Below are 14,412 nucleotides of genomic sequence, written 5' to 3' on the forward strand. Positions count from 1 at the left end.
AACCCATTATAAAAAATATATATATTTTTTCTTTTCACATTTTTCGTATATTTCCAAAATAGTTTGCTTTTTTAGGAATTAGTTCTTGAGATTATATAATTTGGTTATGATAAAATAAGTACTATCATTCCTAGAGGAATGCTTATCTTTTTGCTTGCTTTGATCAGTGAATAATTATTTTGGGTCTATTGATGAGGTAACAAAGATAAAAATATTATTTTTTTTATTTCTATTTAGGATAAACGATTCAAAAGATATTTAATTTGATTGTATCATATATTATTACCATTGGTTTATAATTTATAGTTATATACTTCAATATTTTAAAGATTATTGTAAGATAATTCATAAATCAAACGGTTTTATCTACCACTTTAGACTTTTTTTTTCATTTATATCATGTAAAAATATTTTTATACTCTACATATTTTCTCAAACCACTTTAGATAATTCATAATTCATGAATCAAACACTTTAAATGTTTTTTCTTTTTCTTTTTCTTTTTTTTATCAAACAGGTTATACATATATGCATTTTTAAAATAAAAATTTTAGAATCAAGGTATGATAAATTATTTTCTTTACAAATACAAAAATTAGAATATATATTCTTTTATTAGCAATATAAAAATTAAAATGAATAAAAAATTAAAATTATAAAAAATATAACAAAAAATCTGTGCATATTAAAGTTATTATATTATTTATGGTAATAATTTCTTTAGCTCTCAAATATCAAGCTTTTTTTTTTCCTCAAAACTAGTGCGCCAGTACCGATCATTAGTAATTTTTTGAGGTTGGCTCATCCCCTGGCCTTCCTCCTTCAATTTTTTAACCAGAAGATTTAAGTGGAATTTTTTAAATAAAGTTTTTGAAATTTTTTTTACTAAACATGATTTAATAAAAATTCAAATTTAAAATTAAAATTGATGAATTAAAAAGTCTTAATACATTGATTAATTATGCAAATCTTGAAAAAAAAATTCGATAAATTTTTAGATAAATATTTTTAGTAAAAAATTTAACAAAATTTTTACCAATGACTAAATACTTGATAATTTTGAATTATAAACTATATTTTTAATATTTTTTTACATAATACTGATTTTTTTATTGAATTTTATCAATCCACTGATATTAATTTTGATTTTGATTTTATTGAATAATTTTTAATAAAAAACTTTATGAATCTTATTTAAGGAATTTCGTATACAATTTCCCATGCTTTTTGTAGTTAAAAATCAAATGCCATTGCCATGAAGTAAGGAAGCCCCCAAAAAATGATTTTCAATAGGTAGAAGAGTCTGGTTATACAAGGAAAATTATAAGCTAAAATTTATTTAATATAAAAGGGAGGGAATGAGACCTATTATATATTGAAACCGCCCAAAAGAAGAAAAAATGTAAATCGTTGATTTTCAATAGGTAGAGGTAGGAGATAGAATTGGAGAGGAAACAAATTTTGGGTATACAAAATTAAAATAGAATATGGTAAAATGATATTATGATTATAATTAGATTAAATAATGTTATCCTATTTTATATGTGCAATGATTATTTGTCAAAGTTATCCTTCTTTAACGTTTATATAATTTAAATTATTAATATAATTTTTTAAAATATAATAGGATATGTAAGTTTAATCTTATTGATTAAAAATAATCTTATCTACTTTCAGAGGATTGAATCGTCTTCTATTAAGAGGATGATAATCCTTCTTATAATCATATTTCTTTTAATTAGATATAAATCTAATATAATATAAGATAATTATTATACTATTATATCTAGCATCTTATATACTAAATATGACCTTATTATATATTTGTAACAGGATGAAACCATTATTTGTAATATGATAGGATAATTTATTTATTGGTCAAAATTATCATTTTTTAAAGTTTATATAATTTAAATTATTGATATAATTTTTAAGAGTATAATAAAACATGTAAATTTAATTTTATGAATTAAAAATCATTCTTTCTATTTTTGGATGATTTAATCATCCTATACCAAAAAGAGGATAATTCTCTTTATTCTTATCCCTTTTAATTAGGTACAAAATAAACATAATACAAGATTATCATACTATACAATGCCCATTATTTGTAAGCTTAAACAAAGACTCTAAGAGTCATGACAAGTGACAAGTATTTATGGAAATTACAAACACAATTGATGGGCATGAAAAAGATAGCTAATTCCACAATTTGCCTGACAATTTGCCTAGAGTATAATAAGCAAAATAATAGCTAGAATAGAGGAAATTCTCGATGAAATGGAACCATTTTCTTCGCCAAAAAGGATTAATGAGGAGAACAGTCACGAAACCCAACAAGAACATGAAATATGTTGCACCAAAGCTTGCGTAGAAGGCAATAAAATCAATTTCAAACCATTTCCCTTGTGTTTCATCTGAAGGAACAATTGGCGAGTATGGTGTGGGGCAGCTTTTATCTAATGGCGGTCCACAAAGCAATGGATTTTCCTCGTAACTATTCTCTTCAAATGTTGAAAATTGCTTTGTGAAAGGAATTTCACCGGATAGATTATTGTGTGACACATTGAAGACTCCCAAACGCACAAGGTTGGTCAGCTCCGATGGGATTTCCCCACTCAAATAGTTGTAGGAAAGGTCCAAACTTTCTACTTCAACAAGCTTTGAAAGAGAAATTGGAATGGGTCCCATTAATCGATTGTGAGACAAGTTCAATGCATGAATTAAGGATAGGTTCCCCAATGCTACTGGGATATTCCCTGTTAGATTGTTGCATGACAAGTCAAGTCCGGACATCCAATATAAAAAGTCCGCCTTGTAAACGTCCAACCTATTTTTAGTGACAAAATCAAACCCAAATTGTATTCTGGTGACAAAATCAAGCTCAAATTGTATTCTGGGAGAGTAAGACGGGTCAGGCTCATCATAGATAGAATCTATGAGATTATCATATATCTCATCCAGTAGGAGAAAAACGATATCACTAGTATATTCTGGTGAATTGCTGATAGCTCTTTTTGCATCGATCTTCCCAAAGAAGATATTATAGAAACATTGAGGTACTGACCCAGAGAAATAGTTGTTGGAAAGATCCAGAGTGTTTATATTTGTCAATTGACAGAACAACTCCGGAATTAAACCCTGTAGATAGTTATTCCCTAATGAAAGGACTTTCAAGCTAGGGAGGTTTCCACTAATATTGTGGGGAATACTACCAGACAAGTTGTTATCTCTAAGATTCAACACCTTCAGAGTCGAGAAATTGAAAAGTTCACTTGGCATTGATCCCCAGAATTGGTTCCCTTCCAAATTAAGTTGCTTTAAAGAATTCTGATTAAAGCAATAAGGTAAGGGTCCCCTGAGAACGTTGTGAGAAAGGTCCAAGTATTCGACTGATAAAAGCATCTCTTTACAAGGAAACTGGCCTTCAAATAAATTGCTGTTCAGAGAAAGTATTCGTAACCTTGTCCAATTACCAATCCAACTAGGAATTTCACCTTCCATTCGATTGTTGCTGATATCAAAAACTTCTAATGACGAAAGTTTAACATTGTTGGGTAGATATAGACCACCTGTGAACTGATTGTTTCTCAACTCGAGATACAATAGCTTACTCAAATTAAAATGGGAAGAAAATATTTCACCATGAAATTTATTATGTGATAACCACAAGAGTCTCAAGTTGGTGCACCATCTAAGTAACTCCTTAGGTACTTTTCCTGAGAAATTGTTAGAGGACAAATCCAATACCTCTAACTTGCTTGCGACATAAATTGAGGATGGGAGATAACCTTCAAAATGATTATTGGACAAATTAATCCACATTGCATTTGATAATATTTTTCCGAAATCATCTTGAAGTTGCCCACTGAAATGATTGCTGGAGACGTCAACAAATTGAATATCTCTCATAGAATTTGCTGGGAGATGAAATTGACCAGAAAGAGAGTTCTCCCTTAGATTTAAAAGTTTTAACTCAGTGTTTTTTTCAACTAACCAAGTAGGGAACATACCTCTCAAGTTATTGTGAGAGAGATCAATTGCTTCTAATCGATACTGGTAAAGGAGAAGTTGAGAAATATTTTTCAGATTACAGTTAGAGAGTTTTAACATCTCTAACTGAAACAATGGGCTTTGATGTAGATGTTCCGTATCTATCTTCAATTTGTCACCATCACAAGTAAGCACGAGTGTCTTAAGCTTGGAGTGATTCATAAATAAGCTAAATTTGAATGAGCCTTCAAAATGGTTGCCTTCAAGATTAATGAGACGAAGAGAAGTCATATTGTTTAGGCATTGAGGAATGATTCCCTCAAAACTATTACCGTTAAGATCCAACTCTTGAAGTCTATTTAGTTCACATATACCTGGCAAAGGAAGAAATTTAGAGGAATATTTACATGAAAACATTATATATAATTCAATGCTAATTAAAGTTTGTTGTTTTTGCAAAAAAAAAAAAAAAACAATTTAATCGCTATATATATATATATATCCGGTACATGCCTTTTAGTATATATATTTAAGCCTTTTTTATTCTTTTTGCACCAAACTGAAAGTATTACCTGGAATTGGTAAAGAGCCATTAAAACCATTCTCTGCCAAAGATAATACCTTAAGCGAAGCCAGTTCCCTTACTGTAGAAGGAACATTCCCAACCAAATTATTAAAACTCAAATCTAATATCTCCAGTTTTGTTGAAGACTTCAAATCTGTCACCAAATAAACAAAAATAAATAATGATATTGGAAACACTTAAAAAGGATCTGCCTACAACTACAACTAAACCTTCAAAATTTCAAAAATCTATAACGTATAAAAGAAAGGTGCACAGGAGTACAATACACGCACAATAGAGTATCCCTACCTAACCGCTCCCAGTTAATTCTTGAGAGCATGGCAGGTGTCTTAATTTGCATTTTCGAGAATTTTGCTTTTCTTTTACAAATTCGGGTAGGTAACTAAGTCATTGCAGTGAGCGGTCACTTATGTCGTGATGCAGTTCTAATAGAGGCCAAAACCAATGAAAATGAAAAGTATGAATGGCATTTTGGCCCTCACTGATGCGGCACGAGTGACTCCTCACTACATTGGGAGTCACCGAACCAAGTCTATAAATACGTAAGAGAGAGAATAGGTGAAAGAGAAGAAAGAAAATGTTGAAGGAGGTGAGAGCAATTAGAGTAGGAACCACATGGTTCCTTGGACTTGCTTGTTTTCCCCATTTCATTTTTTAAATAAGCCAAATGATTCTTTTGCAAAACACAATTTCTTAAAATATTTTTTTATAAGATTAATGTAATAAATAAATTTTAAATTATAATAAAATATTTAATTTAGTATTTAAATTTTAAAAATTTTTAATAAGTTACCTAAATTATAAATCTATTAATTAATATGATATTTATTTCTAAAATAATTAGTTTTAAATGTTGATACATTAATTAATAGACAAATAACGCTACAAGTATTATATTAATTAATAGATTTATAATTTAAATATTAAATTCAATATTCATTATAATTTAAGGATAATTTATTACATTAACTATTTTCTATAAGATTGAAAAAAATATTTTTTATAACGAAAATAACTTTACTTTTACAAAAAAATTAACTTCCACTATGCATTTAAGCAACTTTGCATAATATCATGTATCAAAGGAAACATTGCATAGTTTTTTAGCGATGTGCATAGCCATGCTTTCAAGTGTCAAAATTTTTTTATCATACAATTTGCAATAATATTATTTACTTTCAAAGAACAAAATATTTATAAAACATGTCGAATACTCAAATCGTATTTAAAAATTTCAAAATTTTTATCCGTTATCATTAGTTACGTTTCAAATGACCTATATATGTCCATGTCCGTAGACAACTTTTTTTTTTTTTATAATAACTATTTGTAAACAACTTTCATTTTTACTAAATTAGTAGATTAGGTTTTAGAAAAAGATTTGAATTTTTTACTTTACCATTTAAATATAAATAAAATCTAAAATCTAAAAATTTTTATTAAAAAATATGATTTTTTATTAAAATTCAAAATTACTTTTAAAAAATTTATAAATATTTTAAATATTTTAAATATTTTAAACTTTTTTAAATATTAAAAATTGATTTTAATGCAACACTAAAAGAGAAAATTCAACCAAAAAAAAAAAAGAGAAAGGGAAAGAATCGGGGACAAAGAGGAAGGATTGAAAGGAAAGAGAGAGAAGGGAGCGGGGAGGGGGTAGGTGGCCGTTAGAGTCGATTGGCTAGCTTGGGGCAAATCGGGCTCGATTTGCCTTGGATTAGTGTTGATCTGACTCATTTCTTCTAGATTTTTATCTATTAAAATTTTTATTTTTTTTGTATTTATTCAAAATTTAACTTTTTTTTTTATTTAAATCAAAATATTTAATTTTTGTTTTGAATTTTTTGAAACTTTTTATAAAACTTTTTGTATTTTTTAAAACATTTGTAGCAATTTCAAATTAATCTTTCATTTTTTATTTTTTGTTGATGTAACAATGAATAATATGACGATTATTGAACTTTATTACATGTGTTAGGAATTTATTATATGTTTTGTCCAAACAACTACCTAATTAACGAAAATAGTCCCTAAAACTAAAGTGTTCAATGAAATGTAAGTTCAGATATTTAATTATGATTTTTATTCCATAAATATTAAATTAAAAAAATGTATAGTGTTTAAGCCAAATGAATATTTAATCCTTTCTCAAATTCATATTTTCAGTAGCAAATGATGTTCAACAAAAAAAAAATTTACGTAAAAATTTTGATGAATAAAACCAAAGCCAAAGTCTGCAAACCTATCTTCCTTAACTAGGAAGATCAAACTCAGCAAAGTAGAATAGAAACAAAGATGACCTTGGGAATAACAACTCAAACATACAACAAGCCATGGTAGAATGGAGGAGCAGGCTGTGACCTATGAGAGACTTTGGGGTGAAACAATTTCGAGAACTTGGGAGAGGTTTTGGAATTCACCTTATTTTGTGCTTAATCTTAAGCTTTGGAAACAATTTAGGTTTTCAAATCCATTGTAATCTTTACCTTGCTTTTTTTGTTATACAAGAGATTTGTTTTTGTTGTAGAATAAATTTCTGTGGAACTGCATATACATACCTTGGTCAGAGAGGGACCCTTCCATACGATTACTAGAAAGATCGAGAAATTTAAGGGATGGCAGAGATTCCAATGACCTCATAATATTTTTGTTGAATCTGTTGAAACTCAGATCCAAGTGCTCCAGCTTTCTTAGTTTAGATAACTTTTTTAAATCTGAGAAATTGTAAAGAATGATTGTCAACACTCAACTATCATCATACCATACTTTATTTGAATAATTAAAAAATAAAAGGTAGAAATAATAGAGCATTGAAGAGAAAAAACCAACTAAGGTAAATGGAAAATTCAAACTTGTTTAGAGACTACCCTGCGTTGCTGGGGGACCTTCTAAGTTGTTGAAACTAAGATCCAAAAACTCCAAGTTTTCAAAAACAGATAATTCTGCACGAAAATGACACTCAACAACCAACAAGAATTACATTCGAAACAACATTTCAATTGAATTGCAAATCAGACTTTTTTCTCCTTTCAGTAACAATAACCAAAAAAAAAAATGCATTTGGTAATTTTTTTATTTTAAAAAATAAAAATAAAAATAATGCTTTTAAATACATTGGAGTTTATTGCACGCATGAAGCTGTTGCTCACAGTCTTTTTTAATTATTTTTAAGACTTTTGATATGTGGGTGTTTTATGCAAAATATCGCTCTTAACTTATTTTGTAATTAATACTAAAATAAAAATATAACGAGTTTATTGTTAGAAAATTGTAAAATTATATTAAATCTTTGACTACACTTTTTTTTCATAAGTATTTGACTAACACTTTAAAACAACTAATTAAATATGTACGTAATATATGTGATAGTCTAGGCGTTTCTATGAAAGAAATTAATATATTGCAATAACTATATTATATATATATGGCTTTAAAATACTTTAAATATATTATTTATGTTAAATTTTGTTAATTTTTTAAAAAAATTTGATACATATAAAAAATTATTATTTAATATCATTTAGTAACTCTGTTATAACTATTAAAAAAATCTTAATTTAACCACACTAAAAATCAAAACAAATTAATACTTAATATGATATTAATAACAAATACTAGACGTACCTTGGACAGGAAAGGATCCTTCCATGTCATTGTTCCTTAGAATCAATTTTTTAAGAGATGTGAGAGCACTTAAGGACCGCAAAGAGTTATTTGAAAAATTGTTACCAGAAAGATCCAAAGTCTCAAGCTTATGCAGTCTCAACAAGCCATTAGAACCTGTAATTATATATATGCATAATTACAATTATCAAATTAAGTAGTCGAATAAATTTCAAAAGTACTATTTAATTGTAGCAATTTATTAATCAATGTACATATATTCATTCAGTAGAGTATATGTTATATAGCATTTGGCAGCATACCTTCCTTTTGAATCATATTAATCCAATTCGAACTTAAATTGAAAATCCTTAACTCCTTAAATGGTTGGAATATATTGTGAAATTTAATTTAATATTTAAATTTTAAAAAATTTTAATGAGATATTTAAATTATAAATTTATTAATTAATGTGATACCCATTTTTAATGTAATTAGTCTTAAATTATGTACGTAACGGACAAATAACACTTTTAAATATCATATTAATTAATATATTTATAATTTAAATATCACATTAAATATTTTATTGTAATTTAAAAATAATTTACAACATTAATAATTTTTTATAGGATTAAAAAATTTTTATAATAAAAATTTTATTTTTACAAAAATTTAGCAACCATTATGCATTTAAGCAACTTTACATAATGTCATGTATCAAAAAAAACATTGTAGAGTCTTTTAGCAACGTGCATAGACATACATTTACGTGTGAAAATTTTTTGATCATTCAATTTGTAACAATATTAATTATTATCAAGAAATAAAATATTTATAAAAGACATGTAGAAAAATGTCCAAATCATATTTGAAATTCCAAAATTTTTATCTATTTTCGTTGGTTACATGTCAAACGACATATATATATATATATATATCCATCCTTAGACAATTTTCTTTCTTTATTAGTAAATTAAGTTTTAGAAATAAAATTTGAATTTTTTAGAAAAAAAATTTGAATTTTTACTTAATCATTTAAAATATCCAAAAAATTTAAAATCTAAAATTTTTATTAAAAATTAAAAAAACATGATTTTTTATTAAAATTCAAAATTGCTTTGAAAAAATTTATAAATTTCTTAAATATTTAAAATATTGAAATTTTTTTTTTAAAAAATTAAAACTTGATTTTTTTAATACAAAATTAAAAAAATTCAAAACAAAAAAAAAGAAAAGAAAAGAGGGAAAGAATGGATGAGAGAGAGGAAGCATTGAATGGGAAGAGAGAGAAAAGAGGGAGAAGAGGCACGAGGCCGATAGAGTCGATTCGGTACCTAGTGTAGATCAGCTTTGATTGTCCTAATCAATGTAGTATATTAGATTTTTATAAATCAAAGATTTTATTTTTTTAAAATCATTTTTTATTTTTTGGTATTTATTCAAATTTTAACTTTTTCTTTAAATCCAAATGTTTAGTTATTTGTTTTTGACTTTTTGAAATTTTTTTGTAAAATTTTTCATATTTTTTAGAAATTTTAAATTTTATCTTTTTTATTTTTTGTTGACATAGCAATGGATAATTTGGTAATAACAAAACATTTTTTTTACATGTATTCGGATTTTATTAAATATTTTGTCTATGATAGTTGCTTAATTAACAAAAATAGTCCCACGATCAAAATGTTTAATGAAATGCAAGTTCAAATATTTAATTACAATTTTTTATTTTTTAAATAGTAAATGATTAGAAAATGTACAGCACAGGAGCTAAATGAATGTTTAATCCTTTCTCAAATTCATATTTTCACTAGCAAATGATGTTCAAGCAAAAAAAAAAAAAGAGGAAAAATTACGTAAAACTTTTAATGAATAAATCCAAAGCCAAAGTCTGCAAACCTATCTTCCTTAAGTAGAAAGATCAAACTCAGCAAAGCAAAATAAAAACAAAGATGACCTTGGGAACAACGACTCAAGCATACAACAAGCCATGGTAGCATAGAGGAGGCTGTGACCTATGAGAGACTTTGAGGTGAAACAATTTCGACGTCTTGGGAGAGGTTTTGGAACTCACCTTATTTTGTGCTAATGTTAAGCTTTGGAAACAATTTAGGTTTTCAAATCCTTTGTAATCTTTACCTTGTTTTTTTGTTATACAAGAGAGATTTGTCTTTGTTATAGAATAAATTTTTTTGGAACTGCATATACACAAAGGGACCCTTCCATGCCATTTTCAGAAAGATAGAGAGATTTGAGGGATGGTAGAAATTCCAATAATCTTATAATATCTTTGTTGAATCTATAGAAACTCAGATCCAAGTACTCCAACTTTCTTAGTTTAGATAACCATTTTAAATCAAAGAAATTGTAAAGAATAATTGTCAACACTCAACTATCATCATACCGTACTTTATTTGAATAATTAGAGAAAGAAAAGGATAAAAAATAGAGCATTGAAGAGAAAAAATCAACTGACGAAAATGAAAAATTCAGACTTGTATAGAGGTTACCCTGCATTGTTAGAGAGCCTCCTAGCCAATTGTTGCTCAGATCCAAAAACTCTAAGTTTTCCAAAACAGATAATTCTGCACGAAAATAATACTCAATAACCAACAAAAATTACATTCAAAACAACATTTGAATTGAATTTCAAACCGGACTTTCTTCTCCTTTAAGTAACAATAACAAAAAATAAATGCATTTGGTAAAATTTTTATTGAAAAAAATAAAAATAAAATAATGTTTTTAAAAACATTGGAGTTTATTACAAGCTTGAAGTTGTTGCTCATGTTATCTTTTTTTAATTATTTTTAAGACTTTTGATATGTGGGTATTGTACGTGCCATATTGTTCTTAACTCTTTTCTAATTAATACTAAAATAAAAATTTTAAAAATTATTATAAGAAAATTAGAAAATTATATTAAATATTTGACTATACTTGCTTTTCATAAGTATTTGACTAACACTTTAAAATAACTAATTAAACATGGAGAAATACCTACATAAAATTTTATAGGTAGAGTTCATGAGGTTTTTTATTAGAAATAAGTAAACAAAAACTAAAATTAAAAATCAAAATTGATAAATTGAAAGATATCATCACATAGATCAAACATGTAAAATTTGAAAAAAGATTTAATAAAATTTGATATATTTATTAAATAAATATTTTAATAAAAATATTGATAAAAATTTTATCATTGAATAAATATCAATCAAATTTAAATTATAAATAATATTTTTAATAATTTTTTTATATATTAATAATTTTTACATTGAACTCTATTAATTTATCAATTTAGATTTTTTAGTAAATTTTTATTTATTTATTTATGATAAGAAACTTCACGAACTCCACCTATTAAACTTCATGTAAGTTTTATCCATTAAACATTTGTGTAGTATATGTGGATGTATAGGCGCTTATATGAAAAAAGTTAATAAATGCAAGAAACATACTAAATATATGTCTTAAAAATACTTTAAATATATTATTTATGTTAACTTTTGTAATTAATACTAAAACATAAATATGACGAGTTTATTGTTAAAAAATTATAAAATTACAATAAATCTGACTACACTTTTTATTCATAAATATTTGACTAACAGTTTAAAATAACTAACTAAACATGTACGTAGCATATGTGAGTGTCTAGGCGTTTATTTGAAAGAAATTAATATATTCCAATAACTATATTATATATATCACTTTAAAAAACTTTAAAAATATTATTTATGTTAAATTTTGTTAATTATTTAAATATACCATTTTTTAAATACAATAAATATCAAAAAATTATTATTTAATATTATTTAGTAACTCTATTATATTATATTAAAAAAATCTTAATTTAACTACACTAAAAATCAAAATAAATTAATACTTAATATGATATTAATAACAAATATTAGACGTACCTTGGACAGGAAAGGGTCCTTCTATGTCATTGTCAGATAGAATCAATTTTTTAAGAGACGTGAGTGTACTTAAGGACTGCAAAGAGTTATTTGAAAAGTAGTTACCAGAAAGATCTAAAGTCTCAAGCTTTTGCAGTCTCAACAAGCCATTTGAACCTGTAATTATATATATGTATAATTACAATTATCAAATTAACTAGTCAAAGAAATTTTAAAAAAACTATGCAATTGTAGCAATTTATTAATTAATGTACACATATTCATTCAGCAGGATATATGTTACATTGAGCTTTATTAATTTATTAGTTCGGATTTTTTATTAAAATTTTTATTTTTTATTTTTTTGATAAGAAACTTCACAAACTCCACCTATTAAACTTCATGTAAGTTTTATCCATTAAACATTTATGTAGCATATGTGGATATGTAGGCGTTTATATGAAAAAAGTTAATAAATGCAAGAAATATACTAAACATGTCTTAAAAATACTTTAAATATATTATTTATGTTAAATTTTGTAATTAATAATAAAATAAAAAATGACAGGTTTATTGTTAAAAAATTACAAAATTATATTAAATCTTTGACTATACTTTTTATTCATAAGTATTTGACTAACACTTTAAAATAACTAAGTAAACATGTACGTAGTATATGCAGGAGTCTAGGCATTTATATGAAAGAAATTAATATATTCCAATAACTATATGATATATATATATGGCTTTAAAATACCTTAATTATATTATTTATGTTAAAATTTGTTAATTATTTAAATATACCAGTTTTTTTTATAAATACAATACATATCAAAAAATTATTATTTAATATTATTTAGTAACTCTGTTACAAAGTATTAAAAAATCTTAATTTAACTAAACTAAAAATCAAAACAAATTAATACTTAATATGATATTAATAACAAATATTAGATGTACCTTGGATAGGAAAGGATCCTCCCATGCGAGTGTTACTTAAAATCAATTTTTTAAGAGATGTGAGAGCACTTAAGGACTGCAAAGAGTTATTTGAAAAGTAGTTACCAGAAAGATCCAAAGTCTCAAGTTTTTGTAGTCTCAACAAACCATTTAAACCTGTAATAAATAATATATATGTATAATTACAATTAGCAAATTAACTAGTCAAATAAATTTAAAAAATACAATGAAATTGTAGCAATTTGTTAATTAATGTACACATTCATTCAGCAGGATCTATGTTATATAGCATTTAGCAGCATACCTTCCTTCTGAATCAGATTAATCCCATACCAACTTAAATTGAGAATCCTTAACTCCTTAAATGGTTGGAATATAGATTGGTTAAGCATAGATGGTAAGGGTTCTCCATAAATACTTTCGCCTACATTGCCAAGAGAAAGTTCAATGACATGACCCGTGGTGTTAGCGCACTTGACACTCTCCCAGCGGCAACATTCTGGATCATCTTCACCCCATGAAGGTCGAAGAAAATAGCCTGCATACCCATTTGATTGGAAGTATGCCTTGATTTTCAATAGACTCCTCCTCTCCTCTTCATAGCAAGCTTGGTGCTCATGGAATTGGACCAACAACAATAATAAAAACAACTTACACATAGCCATTGATTTCTGTTTTGAAATCTGATGCTGCTACTGCACGAATGCACTCAAGCTAAGGTTTATATAAAAACATAAGATATACGTGCGATGCATCAATTGGCGTCAAGCCTCAAAATATACAGTAATCCGACCTTGCTTCACACGTTTGTCCTCTGCTCCGGGATATTTTGTTTCTTCTTAGTATTTATGGTGGGATTCCAAAAGTCTTCCTTTTCAGATTTTAAGGACATCCAAAGACAAATTAGAAGTCCTTTCGTCTGTCATATTTATTGCTTTCATTTTAGTTCATGTCTGCTACATTCATTTCCACAGACACGATGCCATCTTTTTCAACTTTTTTACAATATTATCATTGACTCGAGATGATGACTATGAACGCACCAGCCCAACTTACACCGAGCCATTAATTTCTGCCCGAAATTTGATGCTACAACTGCATGCACTCAAGCTAAGCTTTATATAAATACATAAGATATACGTGCAACGCATCAATTGGCCTCAAGTTTCAACTTCAATATTGGGTTATCCAATTATACAGTAATAGGACCTTCTTCCACACGTTTACCCTCTGCTCCGGATATTTTCTATCTTCTTACTAGAGTGGGATTCCAAAAGTTAAAGTCCTTTTGCGTCTGCCATATTTATTTCCACAGACATGATGCCATTTTTTCCAAACTTTTTTATGACTCGAGATGATGACTTT

The 14,412-nt window shown here is 26.5% G+C and overlaps 1 protein-coding gene across 1 annotated transcript; it reads right to left on the reverse strand.

Moving 5' to 3' along the window:
• Nucleotides 1–1,993: 1,993 nt before the first annotated feature.
• LOC111301145 (receptor-like protein 1) lies at nt 1,994–13,863 on the reverse strand. Its single transcript, XM_089764594.1, has 9 exons — nt 13,352–13,863; nt 13,048–13,203; nt 12,109–12,264; nt 10,696–10,770; nt 8,207–8,362; nt 7,450–7,524; nt 7,141–7,296; nt 4,566–4,712; nt 1,994–4,367 (listed from the first exon to the last, which is right to left on the reverse strand). The coding sequence occupies exons 1-9, from the start codon at nt 13,710–13,712 to the stop codon at nt 2,200–2,202; spliced, it is 3,450 nt and encodes a 1,149-aa protein (XP_089620720.1). The 5' UTR covers nt 13,713–13,863; the 3' UTR covers nt 1,994–2,199.
• Nucleotides 13,864–14,412: the final 549 nt, after the last annotated feature.

This window comes from Durio zibethinus, chromosome 8 (assembly GCF_047325235.1).
Source record: "Durio zibethinus cultivar Kanyao isolate XHJ-2024 chromosome 8, ASM4732523v1, whole genome shotgun sequence".
Taxonomy (NCBI): Eukaryota; Viridiplantae; Streptophyta; class Magnoliopsida; order Malvales; family Malvaceae; genus Durio; species Durio zibethinus.